At 37.0% G+C, this 23,269-nt stretch overlaps 1 protein-coding gene across 1 annotated transcript; it reads left to right on the forward strand.

Annotated features, from left to right (window-relative positions):
• The first annotated feature begins 6,610 nt into the window (after nucleotides 1-6,610).
• Nucleotides 6,611-16,132, forward strand: sdc4 (syndecan 4). The gene is made up of 4 exons (XM_079628726.1): nucleotides 6,611-6,952; nucleotides 13,678-13,875; nucleotides 14,353-14,551; nucleotides 15,665-16,132. The coding sequence occupies exons 1-4, from the start codon at nucleotides 6,893-6,895 to the stop codon at nucleotides 15,823-15,825; spliced, it is 618 nt and encodes a 205-aa protein (XP_079484852.1). The 5' UTR covers nucleotides 6,611-6,892; the 3' UTR covers nucleotides 15,826-16,132.
• The last annotated feature ends 7,137 nt before the right edge of the window (nucleotides 16,133-23,269 follow it).

The raw sequence follows: 23,269 nt of genomic DNA on the forward strand, positions 1-23,269 counted from the left end.
TGTTATATTTCCTGGTATTATGAAACTATATACTGTAAAATGTAATTTATTCCTGTGTGATGCAAAGCTGAATTTTCAGCATAATTACTCTAGTCTTCAGTGTCACATGATTCTTCATTAATCATTCTAATATGATGATTTGCTGTAGACACTAATTATTATTATTATTCATATCTTTGTAGAAACTATCATGCTTTTTTTTCAGGATTCTTTGACTAATAGACCGTTCAAAAGAAAAAAAGCATTTATTTGGCATGGAAATCTTTTGTGATTATAAATGTATTTACTGTCACTTTTGATCAATTTAATGCACCCTTGCTTAATAATTTGTCCTTTTTTTATGTTATGGACCCCAAATGTTTCAACAGTATTTTACAAGTTTAATTTTTATGAGATAGAAATGGTTTTGAAAAAGTAGAAGCACCTCAATCGTTTACTGTGGATTTCAAGGTACAAATTGTGTATGGTTCATGATAACCAATATGAATAACTTAATAAAATAACACTTTTGGAAGACACAATGATATACCCAGCTTACAGCTTTCTTCATACAGGCCCAACTATTGTCTAATACATTCCTAAAGGAATTACACCACAAGATTTGGCAGAGCGCTGAGGTCAAATATCATTCCTGTGAAATCTTTTGACTCATCATTAATATTTAGCTATTTCCTCATCTGCTAGTAAACTGTGGCTGACCAGTGCAACACATGTGACGTTTTCAGCAGGAAATTCCAGTCATTCCAAACAATTCCCCAATCACAGCTTTGCTCAGTTACCACATGGTGTTTCCTTTTCCATACACACACACACACACACACACACACACACACACACACACACACACACACACACACACACACACACACACACACACACACACACACACACACACACACACACACACACAAAACGTCTCCTGCTGTTTAACCCCCTATGGGCTTCCTCTTAAATTCCATTTTCTTGCATATGGACAGGAAGTGCTGACGTCTCCGTGACTTTTAGCATGTGTTGGGAAAGGGAACATGTACTCTTCTATATATGGTGTGTCCGTGCGGTAGGCGGATGTGGGTGGAGGGGGAGGACTGGAGCTGTTGTGTGCCTGTTTTTATGGCGTATTGTCAACAGAGTGACCTTCTACAGCCTTTATCTCTTTCTCCATAAGGTGAAAGAGAGCGATACGAAAAGGGAAAGTTTAAAACAACAAAATGAAAATGAATGAGAGAGAGAGAGAGAGAGAATACAGAAATGGTGTAACGGAGCTGGTTAGATTATAAAGAGAAGGAGGATCCAGTCCAAAGTTCAGTGGAAAATGGGTGGTGTTTTAGTGATAGCATGGTAAAAGAAAAAAAAAAGTGGGTGTGTATGTTTGTTTGCACTTCCAAAGAAGACAAATTTACTGAAACAGGAAAGCAAAATGCTTTGTCATATTTAAGAAATTAATATAGAAAACGGATTTCCACAGAATTACATTGAATATATACAGTACATACATATAGCCTATGTAACATTAACTCATCAAAATAAGCAATTTTCAACTTTTTTTTATGAGTTATACTGGAGTCAACTAATTTTTTAAAGTCAGTAATGCAATTTAAGTTGAAATGTCTTGTACAGCCAAGTTGTTCTTTAACATGTAACTAAATTTGTTGCGTGTAGAACCACCTTTAGCAGCAATAACTTGAAGTAATAATTTTCTGTATGACTCTATCAGTCTCTCACATCGTCCTGGACGAATTTTTGCCCACTCGTGGCACATCTTTACAAAGTTGCTTCATTTCTTTGAGGTTAGTGCACATTTGATCATGCACAGCTCTCTTAAGGTCCCGCCACAGACTTTCAATCTGGTTGAGGTTTGGACTTTGACTGGGCCATACATGGCAACAACTTAATTATTTTCTGGTATAGATTTGCTGGTGTTCTTGGGATCATTGGCCCAATTGAGCTTTAACTGTCGGACAGCTTCACATTTGACAGAATACTTTGCTATAGTATGCAGAGGAGTTCATGGTCGACTCAAAGATTACAAGGTACAGATCCTGTGGCTGCAAAACAAGCCCAAATGTGTGTTTTTGAGAGGCTCCCCTCAGGACGACGGCTGCGCTGTCCAGGCTGTCGGACACAAAGGAGGAAGGCAACCTTTGTTCCTAAAGTTGTGCAGCCCAACCATCTCTGACCTCTTGTTTATCATGCCGTGACTTTCCCCCCTCTTATTTATATTTTAATACAGTTGTATATATATATATATATATATAATGAATATATATAATAATAATAATTTGTTACATTTATATAGCGCCAGAACGCCCACCAGCCTACTGATGAATCCAATGAGTATATAAGAGGATGATTAGGAGGCCATTATGGACAGGGGCCAATGGACAAATTTGCCCAGATATACTATATATGTATAAGAAGAAGAAAAAAATGTATTCTTATACATGGTGATTGTTTTTATGCCATGTTTTTTTATTTTTATTTTTTTATCTGCTTGCAGCAGATTATATTTAATATAGGCCTATGTACATTGTGCACATGATGTTTTTTATTTAATGTATGATGCCTCTGATGTAATTTGTGTTATATTACGTGACCTTGTAAACTGCCCCTTGGGGACAAATAAAGTGTTTGAATTGAATTGAGTTGAAATCATCCACACATCCACCACAGTGCTTGATGGTATGAGGTGCTTGTGCTGATATATATGCTGTGTTTGGTTTTCTGTGGCCAAACATCTCCACTTTGGGTTTGTATGTCCAAAGGACATTGTTCCAGAAGGTTTGTTCAGATGCAACTTTCCAAATCTAAGTCGTCCTGCCATGTTCTTTTTAAAGAGAAGAAGCTTTGTCACCCATGGCTTCTCCATTTTGGCCTAGTTTTTTTAAAAATAAATAATGACACAGTGTAATATGTTATGCTTTGTTAATCTGAGGTTGTAATTCCCTCATTTTAAGATGATTTATTTATTAGGTCCTGATACGTAAAACCGTAGAATTCAATTGGGTGTCCTTACTTTTTCACATGACTATATATATATGATAACGACTGATCGTTCATCAACACAGATAACAATTCCTTTACATCAAGACCAATTAATATGTTAATTTTGTTAATGGTAGAGGAATGTGGGACTGCACCCTTTGTAAACTGATGAAACAAACGGACAAAAAGGCCGTCCCTAACAGCGTTAACCTCATTAATGTTGGCTGCTCAAGAGAGATTGCGTAGCTTTATTGTTCAAGTGTCTTCTGTGGCATGTGTTTTTGTGATGAGCTTATTTACTTCATATTGAGTAGTTTACAAAAGCAACGACAAGCACAAACATCATCTCGAGTGTAACAGCCCCTCAGGAGAAAGAGATTAGAAGTGTGCGCTAAACACTTGAAAGATATATCACTGAATGCATTATAGTGACTTTCCTCAAATAATGTCTCAACCTCCACACACCTCCGGCTGCACACGACCAGATCTCTCACAAAACGGTTCACAAAAATGTAAAAATTGCTAAAAAAAACATAAAATAAGCAAAGAAAGACACAAACAAACAAACAAATAGATAGATAAATAGATAGATAGATAGATAGATAGATAGATAGATAGATAGATAGATAGATAGATAGATAGATAGATAGATAGATAGATTGATAGATTGATAGATAGATAGATACTTTGTATATACAAATATGTATATATATATACAGTATATATTCTATATTTATATATACTTCTTCCAAGTGAAAGAAAGAAAGGTAGAACACAAACAGATATATACAACATATACGTATATATATATATATATATATATATATATATATATATATATATATATATATACAGTATATATATATGTAAGAAAGAGATAAAGAAAGGAGTTTAAAAGCGAATGGACCACACAGAACTTCATACTCTTTTTTTTTTTCATTGTTTTTTGTTATGGAGGGGAGTTGTGAGATCACACATACCAGCAATATAGCTACAGAAAATGATTAAACTTTCTAGTCCATCTAGAGCGTAATAAAAAAAAGAAAAAGAAAAGCAAACACACACACACAGCAGCGCAGGCACAAAGGCCTCCATTGTTGTGCTTGAGTTGGAATGTGTGTCAGACTATGTCAGAGGTTGGGTGGAATTTGCTTTTTACATGGAGACAAAAGACGGACTATGACTGAGTGAAAGTCGAGGCGGGGATGTGGAGAAGGCCAGCGTAGCAGCACTGAGCCAGGCCATTCTCTCTAATGTACACCATGTGGATGTGATTGCCACAGCGGCTTGAACGAGCTGACCCGAGCTGCGGTGTTGACTGCCTCTGCCGAAACTTTTCCATCGTTGTTCTTGGATCCGCCGCTGCTATAGAGCCAAATGATTATCAATGATGGCAATACAGCAACACTGACAACCCTTGAGTGCAGAGATGCACATGACATTCATGCACAAACCAGTATGTGTCGAAGAATATGTAGTGTAACTGGTCCGTTTGAAAAAATAAATAACTTTGACGTGGATGCAAAAAAAATGGATTCACCACAAGCTTTCAGTTCATAACCATGACACACTGCTAAATGCTTAATGCATGCCATTTTGATTTGTGATTTAGGACTTTCAGGTAATAATATGCATCTTTCTTGGAAATAATAAAGAACATAATGCATCACTAAGTTGTTATGTATAGATCACAGCCTTGATTGATTGCTATTTTTATTTTCAAATGTCCAGTTTCCCCCATGTTGCATTTCTCACATTGTATGCGTTCAGTAGATGTATTTCACTCCACACTCTCAATCTTAAGGCGAATGCTCATCTCTTGCATTTTTCAGAACACTTCCATCAGGTTGTTTAAAATGTACTCTAGACCCAGACTAAACAAATCAAGGCTGAAATCAGGCCAGATTCTTCTCTCACTTCATAATACAGGACAGTCTGAGACCTCATGAGCACCAGGTCAGACGCAGCGGTTACTTTTTCCACTGTTTTACAAGCAACCTGAACTTGCTGTCGAGTAAACTTTGCTGTATGTGCAGAAGTGGAGAACATATACTGTAACCATGCAAGAAATCTGAATATACTGAGAGATTCCTCAGAGTTCAAATACTCAACAGGATCATATCAAACGGGGCATTTTTGTTGTTTCAACATTTACAATATAAAGGGAATTGTTGTAGAAATGTATAGGCCTAAATTTTGGTTGTTGACTTAGCATTAATAATGTCTGTTTAGTATTAAAATGATACAGTGTATGTAATCTCTCTGAACTGGTGGTCAAGATTACAATACATAAGGGCCAATTAAGTCAAATGATTTGCTTTTGCTTTTTAAACCACGGGGAATTAAAAATGGTGCTGCTAAGTTGATTCATCTATAAAAATGCCTAATCTTTGTGATTGAGTATTTCTGGCTTTACAGAAATTAAAGGATTTAGGCATGAATAAAGTGGACTGGGAGTAGAGATCTTTTCACTGACGGTGTCATGTTGTGACATGCAAAAGTGGTTTCAAGTTCAAAGTCATGCTAGAATAGAAATGTTTTGATGAGAACGAGAAAACTTGAGACATTTCCAGATATTGTGGCTGGATGAGCAGCAAACTGACAGCTTTTACTGGAAATGACAACTGTTAATTCTATTAGCAACACCACTTAAACCTGAATGTAACTGACATTTACATAAAGAAAGGAAAAAGAAAACAACCCCCCTAATACCAAGATGGTTTGCTGGTTTTAGACAGTCTCGCCAGTCAGTTTGCTGAAGGTTTTCGGTCAACAGTGAGATTAGCATGATGAACAGTTAAATCTGAAAACCAGACTGAGAGACTAAAACTAGCTGAAAAGGGATAGTTTGCCCAAAAATTTAAATAATTCTGTCATCATTTACTCACCCTCAAGTTGTTATAAACCTGTATAAATTTTATTTCTTCTGCTGAATACAAAATGATATATTTTGAAGAATGTATGTAAGCAAGTTGATGGGCCCCATTGACTCCCATAGTATTTTTTCCATACTATGGAAGTCAATGGGGCCCATGAATGTTTGGTTACTCGTATTCTTCAAAATATCTTCTTTTGTGTTCAGCAGAAGAAAGAAATGCATACAGGTTCAGAACAACTTGAGGATGAGTAAATAATGACAGAATTTACATTTTTGAGTGAACCATCCCTTTAAACCAACCAAGACCAGCTAGTTTAAGAATTTCTGTCAGCAAGGGAGCGATAAAAGAAAGAAAAAAAACCTTATCATCAACTAAATATCGTTGTGTTTTTCGGTTTTCATAATTCCAAAGGGAAAGAGGAAGGACAACTCTCAAAAAGTGCCGGAAGTTTACGTCATTGAAACTTTCCATGACCGTCTGTATTTTCGCTTTCCGATCTCTTCTTCTAAAAACTTCCTCAAAAATGCTAGTCATTAGTCTAGTTTCATATCGGTAAATTAGTGGTAGACATTAGAACATGAGCCATGTGAAATTGTGACAAGACGGAGGATTTTGTATTGTTAAGAGATTAATAACTAGCCTACATAGCAACAAAAAAAACCTATTCTAATAATCATATAATTTCGCTGTTTACATTATCGACATGGATTTGAATGTGTGTTGTGGTAAACTGTTGCGTACCGGAGTTTCCGAAAATTACGTCATGGACCGGTTGATCTGCCCTGATTGGCTACGTGTTCGAAATGAGGAGGAGTTTAAGTTGGTGAATAAAACCAAAAGGGGATCAATCATTACACAGGAATACTGCGCACCAACACACAGGACAGCAGTAAGAATACGCGTTAAAATCCCTTCAAATCGACATAAAAAAGGACTAACAAAGCAAGGACCGGTTTATTTTGATTCATAAAAGTGAATAATTTCGGAAACTGACAACTTTCATCACCGGGGCTCCTTATTTTGAAGAGAAGATGTTGAAAGTTTACCTCATGTTGGTTTTGTCAGCGGCTGCTGCTGTCTTCGCTGAATCGGTGAGTATCTTGTGAATTTTTAACTAATATTAACTTTATTTAAGATGCTAAGGCTATAATCAAGCCAAATCGTGTTTTATAATCACGCTTGACCCCAAAAAAAGGTTATATTTGTGTTAGCTAAAGCGTTAGCTTTCTGACAACAGACCTGTTGAAACAACAAAGGCTTCTAAGTTATATGTTAAATTTAATTAACAATTTAGATGAATTATTTCTAATTTAGGTTAATTGTCGAACATCTAGGCAAGTCTTCTTTGACTTTGATCGAATTTACCGATGGTTGCTTATCTGAAATAAACCTAATATTACAAATAAATTATATGATTAACGTTAGCCGAGTAACAATTAATCGTTGTGTTGTGGTATTTGTTAGTCTTTTGTGTGCGTGTGTATGTAATGTAATTTATATATTTAAGAGATCAACTCTCTGGCATTTGGCACCAAACTAGTCTTGCTCATTTTTGTGTGTTGAGTAACCTAACGAGTAACGTTAGCACAGGCTTTTTCATGTGACAGGTTTTGCCTGCAGGGAATTTTCTTTTTTCTTTTTTTTTTTTAGCTCAATTTGATTAGACTGATTCAGTCCATGAGGTTTACGTTTCCATCTGTTCATTATGGAATCACCCACTGGAGCACCTGTGAATGGGATGCCACAGCTTTGTGTTGGCCAGTTCTTTCATAACTCAAAAGAATAGCTTGCTGCAGATGTCTTTGGAGCTGAAATAGAAGACAAATGCCACCCAGTGTGCTTGCTCGGTCAGTCAGACACACACACACACACACACCCTCACACAAGTCAAAATGCAAATTCTTTGAGCCCAAAGCCTCCATTCTCACAGACCTTTGGAAAGGTGTTGTCGCAGATCTTTATCTACACTTCAACACCAACAGATGCAGCTTTTTTTCGTCTTGACCTTGTCTGCTGAAGGGTTTAGTGTGTAATATTGTGTAATCCACTGGGAAATAAAGTAATAGAACAGTAAACTAGCTGTGCAGTTAGTTAGTAAATCAGATGGTGTGATTTAATCTCGGGTGGGAATGTTGCAACAAGCTTGCACACTCCCAAAGCCTCGTCCTTCGAGGCAGAGAAGGCCGCAGCATTCCTCAAAATTATGCTGAAGTGTCTGCGTTCCTTTCATCCCCCTCCCTCTCCATTCTTTTGCATTTTCCTGAGGAATTTGACCCCTCCTGACCTTGACCAGCCCTTCTTTTGGGATTTCACACACTTCGGCGGATTTAAATGGTCCACCTCTTTCATCCAGGTCCCTCCTCTCTTCAGCCACTGGACAAGTGTGTGTGGCTTAAACTCAACATGGCATGGACACTTTAAACCTCAGAAATAGGCAAAGTAGGAGTGGATGTTCTCGATTTGGCTTTGTGGTTTATTATATTTGAATACTTGTGTTGTGCAGCTGTCACATCCTTACCTGATGGGATGTTGCTACTGCCACTTTTGTTTTGGTTTCCCCAATGTGTCTTTTTTTAACTAGATATTGAATACATAATATATTACAATGTTGTTGTATAACATGTGTAAAGCATAACGTGCACTGTGAATATTTTACTGTTATAATTTTAAGTGTAATGGCCATGCTAGATGTCCTAGTAATGATTGTGTTATGAATTAGGCATGAGGTCATTTGCATATGAATAGGTTTGGTTTATTTATGTATTTACTCGGTTATTTTTGGGGTGCAAAGCTCATCTGAATGGTTGTTGAAAGGCAGAGCCGTGAACATGATGCATACTTTCGCCAGGATATAATAATGATTTCTGCATTGCTGTCCACTGGCCTAATAAATAGTTTTTGAGGGAGGAATGTTGGCACAGAGCGAGAAGGTTTTATTTGCTGCTTGGGTGAAGGATTTTAGTAATTTACGTAATGCTTGGTGTATGTGTCTTTCAATATTTATTTCAACAAATACAATGCCTTATGCTGTGCCATTTTGTTTGCCAAGTCCAGAGAGGTATCTTGAGGCCTAAAGGGAACCTTGTGTGTACTAGAGTCATTTAGCAGACCACATCCTTCACCGTTCCAGTTCTGTTGCTTGTGGAGCTATTAACCATATGCCAGACAGGCTTTACTTGGAAACGCTGATCACCAGCTGTCCTTCATAATGACAGTTCCTCTTTCTTGAGTTTGCCTTTTTCTTGTTTTCCAGTTAAGTAATGTGGATTATGATTTTATTTGTGCTCAAATAGTAATTGTGCTTTCATGAGAATTTGATTATCAACTTTACTGCCTACTCTAGTTAGGTTTCTTTGTGAACCATTCCCTCCCCCTAAGCAATTAGTTTTTTCCTGGCGTATAAAGACGCTTTACACGCAAGGAAAAGTGCACTTTTGTTTTTGTGTACTTCTGAAAATACCCATTCATCAAATAAACACCCGTCTGGGTGTTTCTCAGGTCTCCAGACTTAAGTTAAAGAAATTTAGTCTAATCACCCTAGAAACATGTGGTAGCCTAGACTTCCCCATCTAATAACACATTTACTGCTAACTTAAAGAATATTGATTCTTTGTATTGTTCAGGTGCATTTAGAATGCTCTTTTACAGGTCCGTTTAATGTGTAGTTATGGTGTAGTTTTGGAGGTTCATGTAGAGAATATCTGACAGATAATTTGTGTTAATAACAGAGCATTAATGATAATGTTTTGAGATCTAAATGGTCACACATTTATTGTTGTTGTTGTTGTCTTTTGGCCATGTCTATCCGGTAATCTTAATGCTTTTCGTTTCTCAAATAAATGCCGATAAAACGTTGAGTGATTATGCAAAGTAAATAAATAAGTAACTTTACCTGTGAACATCATTGTTTCCTGTTGAACTTGCATGTGTGGCATGGCATGGTGTTAGGCTATTCTTTAGAGAGCCAAGCCAACCAAATGATCTATATCTAATGAGTATAGTTTATTGTTGAATCTCTTGACATCCATCAAGAACATATTTGGCTAATTTTTTTTTATTCCATAATCCAATCGCAGTCTCTATTAACTTCAGGTTTTAGCCGGTTAAGGAAGGTCTGTTGTCAGAAAGCTTAAAGAACACCATGTTTTCAGCCCTAGACTACACAATACTGATTGTTTGGGCTATTCAGAACGGCTCATTGTGTATTAAACAGGCTTTGACCTAATGGTGAGAAGCTTCATTAATGAAAGCCTCTGCTAGATAGAAGCAAAGCGTGATCACACTTCCTGTGGGAGAGAAGAGAGGCTGATGCCAGTGAGGCTGAATAGTCCTTTTTGTTTGGTTTAGTTGTAGATTTTAAAGTCCAATTTTGTTTCCTTCACATACCCTAATGCTTCAGGGCTTTGAACAGGTGTTGGGGTGAGAATTTAGCGTGTGATTGAACAAATTACGTATCGTTTACCAGGCAGGTGAGTCTTTCTGCCCCGCTGTTGAGATTCAGCTGGGGGTCTAGAAAGGGAAAATGCAGCTATAAATAGTTCCCACAAAGGTGGAAGGAATTCTCCTGACGTGCAAGTGTGTTTGTGTGTGCAAAGTAGGACATTCACTCTGTCCCGAGTGAGGAGTGTATCTCATGAGGAGATCAGATGACATGAATAAATCCGATTGGTGGGAGTGACAGACACCGTTTGTATTGACGACTTGGGCTGTAATTGGTTGTGACCTGAAAGGACAACAAGGAGAGTCTCAGTCTTCAAACCACAACCAATGATAGCGGATAATATTTCTACTGTAGCTTTAATAGGTCATCACCAATGAATACATTTTTTTGGTGTGTTCCAACTCTGTGTTGACCTACCAATGACTTTTCATACACAGAAGTTGCTTTGTAAAACTCTTTCAAACTCTTTGGTTCTTTAAAAATTGGCCTTTAAACTCAAACCGTGAATAATCACCTGATCACCAGGGACAGTTTACCACACTATTGGATGAGTCACTGATTGTGGTATCTTCTCTTTACCTCTCCCATTGTGACTCACTGGAACAGATGCCAGACCATTTGTCAGCAGATGGCCGGATTTGCTCCACGATTTGCTAGTCTTGACTGAGGCCTGGTTTACTAAGCTGGTTAATTTACACAGGCTTCTCTCTGGCATTACAGCTCACTAAAGAGCCTGGAGATTCAGTACTAGAGCATACTCATACTTGTAGATATGTGTCATCTTCATATCAGACATTCATATCTCGACAGCTATCATGAGGGTTACCTAAGAAAATAGAACCTTTACTCACCCTCATGATCTTTTAAAGGGGTGGTTGATTATGATTTCACTTTTTTAGCTTTAGTTAGTGTGTAATGCTGCTGTTTTAAGCATAAACAACATCTGCAAAGTTACAATGCTCAAAGTTCAAAAGCAAAGGGAGATATTTGCTTTTAAAAAAATTGCTACAAGGGACTACAACAAACGGCTGGTAGGGACTACACAACATTTCTCCAGGGTTAGTGACATCACCAACCCTAGAATTTACATAAACCCCGCCCCCTGAACACGATTTATAGATTATCAAGACAGAATATGCTAATCAATGACTAGAAGATAACCACACATAGGCTAAGCGTATGTCCTAAGACACAAATGTCCTGTTGCATTCTACATGTCATTTCTTCTTGAGTCTCTCCATCATTGTCTGACTCCTGTTAGAACATAAAAGGCTAAACGTTTTTGATATTTTCAGTGTGTCTGTGAGAGGTAATCAGAGCTGCTAACACACACAAGCTCTTGTAGCTCCGCCCCCTTTGCTGGGAGCAGCAGATCATTTGCATTTAAAGGAACTGACACACAACTGTGTTTTTGCTCACCCTCAAAAAGTGACAATTTTAACATGTTATATACTAATATCTGTGGGGTATTTTGAGCTAAAACTTCACACACACACTCTGGGGACATCAGAGACTTATTTTACATCTTTTGAAAAGGGCATTATACCTCTCCTTTAAACCTGTAGGACTTTCTTTTGCAGACACTGAAGCCAAATCAAAGCACAAATTAGATAACGACGTGAATAATAACTTAAATTTCAGTTCAAGCTCGATGCACACCAGTTTTCAGACTACTTTAACAGTGTTTTTTGTTCTCTTTGGAGCTCTACAGCGCCTGACTCTCCAGCCATTGTATGAACAAAAGAAGCATGAACATTGATAAACCTCTCCTTTTGTGTGAAGGAAAGTCATACGGGTTTGGAACGACATGAGGGCGAGTAAATGATGACATAATTTCATTTTGGGTTAAATAAATGAACTAGGCTAGCTATGTTTCCTTCTAGAGCTATTATCTCACGCATTTGGGTTTTCTTTTAAATGTGGGGGGTTTTTGGTTACTGCTGAGAAATTAAGAACAAAAACCATTATTTCCTGCATTGCGACTGAGAAATTTCGAGGGACTTTCTTTAGCAGTCCATCTTTTAGTTTGCTCGGTGGGATTTCTTCTAAACTCTTTCAAGTGGCTTATATATGTTTACTGAGAATTTAAGGGGTTGCTTATGGGAATTGAAGCATTGGTTTAATTGAACCACGGCCTTGCGCCTCTTCGCAGTCAGAGAGCATCCGCTGGACTTTCTTAGACAGCTTTTTTTTCTCCTCTGAGCTGAGTATTTCATAATGTGGGGGATTTTGGTGTGGGGTTTCACAGCACTGTAAGGCTGAAAACCATAAAGTATGTCGCTCTCTCTCCCCACACCCTCTTGTGGTTTCTGTCATTCTCTGTTTCTCGCTCTCCCTTTTTCTTTTATTATCCTCAAACAACAGAGCAGGCTAGAGCTGACTTGCAGTTTCATGTGACGTTTGTATGATCCTGGTTTTCCTGGAAAATGAGTTAGCCCCCTCCCCGATCTCCATTTTAAAAACACTTCCATTTAGCATCTAGAGCCATTTTAAGCATCACGTTTGTTTTAAAGATGCATTGTAAGATAATCTGGAAGTCATTTTCAAGCTCACTAAAATCCTCTTTAAAGTGTTTGAAATTTGTCTAAAGTGGTTACACTGGGTTAGGCGGCATGAGTACACACCTGTACTCCATTATGAATGTTTTTGATTTCCCGGTATGTGAAACTTTTCAGTGAGTCGTGTTTGATGAAATCTGTTTTTGACAGCGAGCAGGCGGGCGAGACTGATAAAGACCCTCGGCCCCTGCGCGATGAGTTCTTTCGTTGTTTTACACAATGGCGGCAAACCTGCGCTAACTTGTTGTTACCTCTCTGACTCACTTCAAGGTCTAGAGGGGTGTGAATGTAATACAGTATTGTGTAAATCACGGGTGTGTGTCATTCAGAATAGAATTTAGAATCTTTTTTTAAAATTACAGTTAAAAAGAATGTTTTGATGTCTCGCAACCATAGCAACAGTGAAAATAAAAATGGGCAATTCTGTGGACGACTCTTTAGAGAGAGAGAGAGAGATGAGGGAAAAACACATCAGTATGCGTGTTCTACTTCCTCCTGTTATGCTAATAGGCTTAGTCCATTAATTGTTTAAAACCCATTCGCAGTGCTTGTCCAAATGGCTCTGCTAACGTGATTAAAAGTGTTGGTGTCTTAATTAAATTAAGTGTCCATCATGATGCCATAGACAAAGGTTTGGACCGTAACCTGCTTAAGTATTAAAGGGATACAGGAAATATAATTGTACTTCAGGCATTGGGTTACATTACCAAAGAATGAATTGTGCCGTTTTTTTCTTTTTTCTTTCATGATTTGCCAAATGGTGTCTGTTAGGTGTATTTTCTTAATGATTTTTTTTTTTCTCTCTCTCTCTTTGTAGGTACGGGAAACGGAAACATGGGTACCTGAGTCACCCCATGAGGATCTGGAGTCCTCCGGTGACTCTCCGCATCAAGATTTTGAGTTTGTTGATGTAAACCCAATTGACGATGAGGATCTTTATGATGATGATGATGAAGTAGAAGATGATTATGATGACATATCAGGCTCAGGGTCTTCAGAGATCCCAACTAAAGAGGTAGCTATAAAAAAAATAATTAGTCATGATGTCAGATTGAGTAGCAATTATTTGGATACTGGAGAAATGTTTGGAAACGAAGAATTTATTGAGGTTTTCATCTACAACAAGTGAATAATTTAAAAAAGAAAAGCTCTTTAAAGAATTATTTTAAATTGTAATAACTAGACGACACATCTTTCTATTGCGTTTTCTCACTGATGTTGTACGATAACAAACATACAGTTCAGCCAATGTGATTTGATTTGTATCTCCTAATGAATGTCAAAGTGACTCAAATGAATCACGGATCATTAGTCTAAAATGACTCATTCATGGTTGCTTAACTGACTCACTCACTGATCTAAGTCTTTAGTTCGGGTCATATCTGACTTGAATTACTGATTGGTTGTTCATTGCATGAGCTTTATTGCATATTTTTTGGAACAGATTTGACTGCTGTATGAATTTTCTTATGACTGTTTCTTCTTCTCTCAGGGTGATTTCACCAATAACCGGATATCTGATCATGTGGGTCCATCTACCCCGCGGCCAACTATAGATGAGGAGATTCTGGTTAAAAACAATGAGATCAGCTTGCGTGAATCGCCAAACCAAGAAAATGGCCAACAAAGCAATGTGCTCATGACCGTTGCTGGAGAGGAGAGCTTGTTCAACAATACAGAGGTGCTTGCAGGTGAGGAGATGCTTTTAATTCATTTGTCCGTTTAATATGCCAAGTAAATAGTTTAATAAATATTATTGGACCAATATGTAAAGAGTTATTTCACCCAAAAATGAAAATTCTATCATCATTTACTCACCCTCATGTTGTTCCAAACCCGTAAGACCATTTCAAAGAATATTCAGAACAAAAATGATCTTTTTGATTAAATCTGAGAGATTTCTGTCCCTACATAAACGGCTACACAACTGACACTGACGTTTCAAAAAGTTCATAGAGAACTTGAATTGAATTGAGCGGTTTAGTCCAAATTATCTGATGAGACACAATCGCTTTATTTGATGAACAGATTGAATTTAGGCTTTTATTCATATAAACATTGATCTGCGAACATAAACAGAAGCTCAAACAAACCAGCTTGACTCGCGAGAACAAACCTCATTGGTTCTTCCTGAAGCTCAAACGTGATGCGTAACAACGAGAATGAAACTCATTGGTTCTCGTGCATCAAGCGAACATGCTTGAGCTTCCTTTTGCCACAGCTGATGTGCGTTTATTAATGTTTATATGTGAATAAAAGCCTAAAGTAAATCTGTTCATCATATAAAGCGATCGAGTCTCTTCAGAAGATTTGGATTAAACCGCTCGATTCATACGGATTCGTTTTACGATCTCTTTATGAAGTTTTTGAAGCATCAAAGTAGTAGTTGTGTGACAGAAATTTCAGATTTCATCAAAGATCTTAATTTGTTTTCTGATGAATGAAAGTCTTGTGGGTTTGGAACGACATGAAGGAGAGGGAATGATAGAATTATAATTTTTGGCCGATTATTCCTTTTTAATGTTATTTTAGTATTATTTATATACTGTTATGGCTGTTATTAATATTGTGAATTAGCTTTTATTTTGATATTTTCAAGTGTAATTAATTTTAGTAATTATGTGCATTTTGTTATTTTAGTGTAGCTTTAATTTGTTTTAGTAATGTTAGTTATTAATTTTGATGCCCCTCTTCTTTTTTGAATATTACCTTTCATGCAGTTTGAGAACGTGTGGTTTTATGTAATGGTTTTTACAGCCGTGCTTGTAGGTTATGCCTCACATTTTCTATTTCTGTTTTTTTAGCTATTATTGCGGGCGGAGCAGTTGGTCTCATCTTCGCCATCCTCCTCATCGTCCTCCTCGTTCACTTTGTTCTCCGCATCAAGAAGAAAGACGAAGGAAGTTACGACCTGGGAAAGACGCCCATCTACAAGAAAGCTCCCACCGCAGAAATCTACGCATGAGCATCCTTGCCCTCTCATACCTGCTCTCTCTCTCTCGCTCTCTCTCTCTCTCTTGAACTATAAGCTCACACGGTGCCTCTACCCGACGGGCCGCCACCAACCTCTCGCGTACCACGAAAAACCGCAGGAGAACCTCACGAATAATTTACTCTGACTGGACATTTGCATTGATATCTCAAAGTGAATCGGAGAGGATAGCGTCTGTTGCCAAACTGCCTGATTCTTGTCTTTTTGTTTCCGCACCCTGTCAGGTTTATTGCCTTTTTGTCACGTGGCCCATTGTCTCCTTTTTTTTTTTTTTTTTTTTTTTTTTTAATAAAACACTACAAGGTGCAATGGAGCTACCACAGGTTAAAGGCTTTGGATTGACCATTTTATCCACCGTTATGATAAACAGTCAGTGTCATGATTGGTGCTACAGAGGGGGTGTCACTGTAGCCTTTTACGTTATCAAATGTCTTTTTTTTTAAGTCTGTGCTGTAAAACCTTTTAATTTTCATATTAAACATCAGAGGTGAAACCAAATTGAAGGCATGCATGCATATATGTTCGAGACTCTGAGATAAGCGTACTAGACTGACGTATGCTCATCTCAGCCATGGTGTTATGGTACATTCCACATATCCGTATGTAACTGCTGTGGTGGTTTTATACGTCGAGAGACGAGATCACTACGCGCTGCTTGACTGTCAGCTAAGCTACTTTAACAGGTACAGATGCTGTTGATGAGAATCAGTTCACTGCAAACAGACTTTGTACATCCAGGGATCTGTATATAGCCATTTGAATAAATGTAAAACTTTGGTACTTAGCCATTTCTTGACAGCCTTTTATTTACCAAATATTTAAATGCCAAAATCAGTTTTTATTGTTCTTATATCACATCCCGGTATTTGCTTTTAGCATAACCTGAAAGCAGATGTTTTGTGTCTGTATCTTTCGGAAACATGTTTTGTTTGAGAACAATGACCAATGTTAGTACTAACTTTTTTTCTTTTCTTTTTTCAATGTTTTTGTAGATGTTCTTAATTCATTTTTTACTACTTTTTTTTTTTTTTGTATTAATTTAACTCATATTTTATTGCCTGCCTTCAGGTCGGGGGTCTTTCTTCCCCTTCTCAGCTGTTGTACATGTAATAATTTTTATTTTATTTTTTGGTTTTTAGATTTGTTTTATATACAGTAGTGCAAAAATTCAAAGGCTGTTAGTCTTTCAACAGATTTTAAGAGTTTCTATTTCTTTTAGACTTTTTAAGCCGAATATATTTATGTTTTGTAGAAGGATGCTCTGGATTAGTAAAGGGGAACGTGAATAAGCTGTGCATTAATGTGCATGGTGTAAAATGATAAATTTGCTGCTTTGTTTGGTCACATCCAGATAAAATCACTGATCTAATGTTGAAGTCAATGAATCATTGATTTCTGCATGCAATTTCTGATCTGTTGAAAATAAAGCTATTTTATGCACATAACCATTTGAACGGTCTTGAGCTTTTTTTTCATGCTAAAAAGAAAGGTTGCCTTCACAGGGCATTTACACGACACCGTTTTCAACTTAAAACTTTTTATTTGGCTGTTCATTTACACGACAACTGCGTTTTGAGGGCCTGACAATGCAAACTTTTGAAAACTAGTCTCTGTAAACTACAAAAAACATGCATGCGTATTACGTGTTCAGTCTACAGGTGCGTAGTGTTTCTTTACGAAGTGAACACCAACTACTGGTCTGGCATGAATAATACAGTTTATTTATGGTTTTTATAGTTTTTTGTGGATCCGTGTGAAGGGATCGTTTTGACCATGTTGTCGCCTGTAAGCGAAAAATATAAAGAATAACTTTTCCATTTTTAGTACATCGTTGACGTGTAAACGTACCCTTAATAACGCTATTTCTTCAGAAGTGAAAGATAATCAAGTTGAGGACAGTTGAAAGTGTGAGCTGTAATGTCAACTAGTCCTCCCTCTTGACCTAAAGCACACCAAGTCAAGAATTAGTTTATTTAGGCTTCCTACGGTGCAGAAAGGCTCTGAAACAGGACAGTGGCTAGCAAAGGTGGATGTGTGAAACTTTTCGACTAACAAATGAGATTGAATTTGAACCTAAGAAAGCCAATGTTTGGGTTCAGAGAATGAGGATCACAGAGCACCAATGGAAAGGCGGTAGATGATGTTACACACTTTTGTTTATCATTGCAAATAATTTCTATTGATCTGTTGGGTCATATGTACAAAGTTTTATTTTTTTAAGGAATCAGTTAGCAAAAGTCAAACCTGTAATATTTTACTTTGGTCCTTGTCAGTAAAAATAGACACTTTAGCCACCATTGTGGTTTCCCACATTGGTGAAACCCTCTATAGAGAACCTCATGGAAGCTTCAAAATCCTATTGTAGGCTACAACCTAAATCTATATTTTTCAAGCACCTCAAAAATGATAAAATGGGGTTACTAGAGGAATCATTGACAGCCTTTAGAGTTCCTCTGAGAACTGACCTTTCTGCCTTGGAATGTCACTTCACATAATGATGACTTTGCCTATGTTTTGTTACTATGGTTTTGCAACCTGATACCTCTGGAGAAACACTGCAAGTTCAATGGTTCTTTAGAAAATCATCTACACATTTGAAAGTTTGGCATCAGTAAAATATGGCATCGTTTTTTAAATACTTCCCAGCAAGGATGCATTCAATTGGTCAAAAGTTAAAATAAAGACATTTATGAAAAAAGTAAATTGTAAGTTGTAATAGGCTAATTTCTCACAATATTACAGTTGTGTTGTATTTTTGATCAAATTAATGCAGTCTTGGTGAGCATAAGCCATTTTTGAACAGTAGTCAGGTTAGTTAACAGGTGAACTACACTGACCCGAAGAATAATGTAAAATCAAGATCTTTTTAATCACAACTTAAAATCCATACAGTGAAAATTATTCGATATTTTGAAGACACTTTGGTATACCTCAAGTGTTGCAGAAGAACCCGGATCATTGAAGAGCTTTACATAGGGTTTTCAAACGCCTGTTTGAACCGAATAACACTCACAGATCATTAAGTGTTTGTTAGAAAATTTCAACTTTCTGGTTCAGTTTGCATATTATTCGTACATGAACCTGTTTGTGATGAATAATAGGACAGTCTTTAAAGCGTAATCTAATTGGCTCAGTGTTAAATCGGGAATTTCCACCCCTAGAGATGTGTGTGTGTGTGTGTGTGCGTGCGTGCGTGCGTGTGTGTTTCCCATCATGCTGATGCCTGTCTCTGCTACCAAAAAAAAAAAAAAAAATAGTACCAGTATAATATAGTGAGTTTGTTTTCTTTTTGGATTGAAGGATAAAAATAGAAATGTTTTGATTCAAAAGTGTCCTAAAAAGGGTCATGCATGAGGCCTTCGAACATTAAATATTTGTATTTTTTAAAAGGAGAAAGATTGACAGATAAAGATTTTATTAACTCCTTTGGTTTAATATTTTGGTTTGCAATGGTGAGTGTGTGAGCGTGTGGCCTAAAATTAACACTCGCCAAGCACCAAATGCGAGTAAAAAATTATAAAACCGTGTCAATCGGCAACATTACACAATGGTAACATTTTTATGAATCCTAAAAATCGCCACAAAAGCGCAAGAAGACACGAAAGGGAACTCGATTGGTTTCTCGCGCACTGTGTGGGAAGTTTTATGCACACATCGCATCTTCTTGAACAGACATGCATGTTCAAACAGAATGATGTCAAAATGCCTGTCTTGGCAAGTAGCCTCGTAAACATGTCCGTTGTGTCTTAAGTGACCGTAAACAGTTGAGAAAAACGCATGTGTATCAGTATATTGGATTCGTGCATTGGCTCTTAAAATGACAGCAGCCTAAATAAACCTGCCGTCTGTGTTTTTAATTTTAATCAAACAAAGAAAAATAATTGCCCTTGACTGAATTGTATTATGTTTATGTTTTATGGCTGGTAAAAATTTTTATGGCCTGTAAATTCTCACTGGCTATTGGCAGGAGTGGTAAAAAGTTTGTTTTAGGCCCTGTGTGTGTGATGATGCAGCATTATAAGCGTTAATGACAGGGTGTGTTGAACACATGCCCACTTTCAGTCTATAGGCCTATACCTGAAAAAGCCCTGAGAAATGGAGAAATGACGTAAATTCAGTACAAACAGAAGGTGGAGACATATCGGAAAACGAATTGGCAGATTAATCATTCATATTTCACAGATATAATTACATGACCTGCATGGGGAAAGTTCTCTTATGGTTTATTATATCTGGTGATGTTGTAGTGCATGTAACCAAATATCTTAATGTTTATTGAAAATATGCAAATCTTAATGTTTCCATGACGAGTTTCCCATTTATCTTATCTGTTGAGAGAGAAAAAAAGCATGTCTGCGGTCACATGTTGAATGGACAACTAGACAAGGAAGTTTTTTCTTCTTCCTCATAGCACAAGGAATAGTTTCATCATTAACACACACACACACACGTTTTCTATTTGAATGCTTATCAGAAAAACAAGTCTGTGGAACGTTCTGGATAGTGTTCAAACTCTCACGTATTACGCCATGATATTGGAAGATGAATGGTGCCTTTTCACTTTAAACTACAGCCTGGGTTTGTTTACACAAGAGGTGGAGCAAAAGAAACGGCCGTTTGTGATGATCTCTTTAATAACCCTTACATTATGTGGATTGAACAGGGGTAGTTATCACTAAAATGTAAGTAGCTATAAGATTGTGAATCATAACTCATTCACACCACACACACACACACACACTTTATTATACTATTTTTTGCAAATGCAAAGCTGATAAAGTCTTTTAAAATATTGTTTTGAGGATGTCACACCAAATCTGTGCATTACAACCTGTGTGTATCAGAATCAGAGAGGCGTGTATGATAATATTCAGTTTCTGGTCTATATGAGGAACTATGTCAGACAAGGAAAGTAAACAAGAAAAGCAAATAAAGAAAAAGGCTGAACCATTTCGTCATACAAGGATGTTTGTGCCATGTGCATCTTAAATGCAAGGCAGGCACATCTCGTAAAGGTAAATAATGCATCTCTTTATTTTTGTAATATGTAGATGTAGATTTAAATGCTAAATTTATTTCGGAGAGGAAACATGGATACTGCTGAATTAAACACGATGATGAGGTCGCATGGCCTAAATGTAGCACATTACATAGGCTAATAGCCTACATATTTGCATATATGCACTTGACATGCATAGGAGGCTGTATACGGTATAGAAAGCAGTACGCTATATATTCAATTTATGCCTACTATATAGTAGAGAAATATGGGATTTCGGACGTAGACTAGAAGAGGCGTGGAGAGCATTTGAAAAGCTCCAAACTACTGCCACCTGCTGATTTGGTTTAGACATTACAAATCTTTGTCTTTGTCTTTTTTTTTTTTTTTTTTTTTACCGTAGGCTATATTCTTACATTATTTACAAATTCAGACCAAAAATATGGGCCTAGTCCAAGCTATTTTGTGCAGGGTAGTTTTTTAGGGATATTCAGTGAATGAAAAACTGTCAGTCTGTTTCTCACTAAGTAATCACAAGGCTTCAGAAGATTGAAGATATTTTGCAAGTTACATAAAGCACATAAAGCACTTTTATTATACTATTGACTTTTGTGCCTTTTTTAATGAAACTATTATTTAACAATTAATGGAAAATGTAACTTTATCAATAATTACAAACAAAGCAACGGGTCCCAATCTTCACCTACCAATTCTGTATTATTTTATTGAAATTAATTTTAAAAAAATGTTTTATTATAAAGTGTTATTTTATTTCATTTTAAACCCCTTTAAAACCCCACAGAAAATTAATTGAAAGGCTCATGTAGGCTACTAAGCTACTTTTGATCTTTTTTGTTTTTCCTAAACGTATTACCCAGAATTGTCCAAAAGAGGGCGATGTTGTACTTTTTTTCAGCCTGTTATTGTGAAAATCTTTCAGGCAGCAAACTGTGAAAGGCAGCAACTCAATTATTCTTCACGTGCCATCGGAAATTTCCTATTTCCTACTTCTGATGTCGTGATTACGAGTTCGTCGCGTTCAAGTGCTTTTCTGTCTGAATTTAGAACATAAATCATGAAGGACACCAGGTTTATTCTAGCCTTTTTTAAGCCAAATCTATTGAAGATAACTTTGAATAAAATGTAGCGTCTCTTATTCTTTGACAACCATATCCATCGTGCTATCTAGATAGCCAGCTTTCTGTCAATTATGGAATTTCGGTCAATATACTATTTTCACGGTGTATCCTATAAAACATTTAATAGGCTACTGTATGCTTCAAATTGTTATTTAAATATGTAAATATGGACTAGGCTACTTTACTGAGAAACCTAGGCTGAAGTAGAAAAAACTAATAAAGCATAGACCTACTACTAGTCTACCAGTCACAGCAGCAATCGTTTTCCACTCCGCCATGTTTAAAGATGATGGCACGTCCAACTCGGGAACTCGAGTATCAAAATGATCTCCGAGTTTCCCTGTGTTAAATACGACTTGAGAGAGCGTTAATCGATCCATGTCCATTTTTCAATTAGAAAACTCGTATTCACGATAATTCCGATTGATTGCACGCGAAGGCAACACTAGGCCTAGGCTATATCACGCTCTGTGTGGCCCAAACCCTTTCAGCAACACAAGGTGAACAAGCTGCAGTGAAAACATGAAAGATAGGCTTCCATGTAAGAGAACTTTTAAATTGTGATTAGCCTGAAAAGTCATTGAAATAAATGAAATCTTTTAAAAAAGAATGGAAATGGGTTTGTTGATAGCAAGCACAGGAGTTGAGACCACATGATTATTAGCAGAATGTCAAAACTCCTCCAGAACAAGAGCCCCTTTTATTTCGTTTGTCCACGACTGCACCTGAGAAATGTCTGTGGTTTTGCAACGACTAACACCTCGACAGCACATTTCTCTGCACAAAGATACCAGCGTAGCATGGCAATTTGGGGGAATGTGAAGGGGGTCAAAGCCATACGGTGGGGTCCCAGACTTTTAAATGGCTTGTAATTCCCTCATTTTGCTATAGTATCACTATATATTGGGTTCAATCTTTTTACTTGTTTTCTTTCAAATAGAACATGTTTTGTATTTCTTTTTTGGAACTGATTGTAAGACTTGAGACTGTAAGCCTCATTGATCTGAACTTATGTAACTCAGTGTTTAAATCAAAAGGTTCACTCAAGCTTATTCTGCTCAAAAGCTGAGCTCAGATCAACGAGGCCTACAATCAATCAGATTCAAAAAAAGAGATAAAGGAAACAAGGTGGGGGAAATTTTTTTTAAATTTTTTTGGGGAAATTTTGGGGATCAAAGTCAGTAAGTTTTAGCCCAATGCGATAACAATAAGCGTTTTCAGGAAAAAGAAAATGGCCGGAACACAATGTGAGAGAAAAAATCCAAATTATAAATGCATG

This window comes from Phoxinus phoxinus (genome assembly GCF_949152265.1).
Source record: "Phoxinus phoxinus genome assembly, chromosome: 11".
Classification (NCBI taxonomy): Eukaryota; Metazoa; Chordata; class Actinopteri; order Cypriniformes; family Leuciscidae; genus Phoxinus; species Phoxinus phoxinus.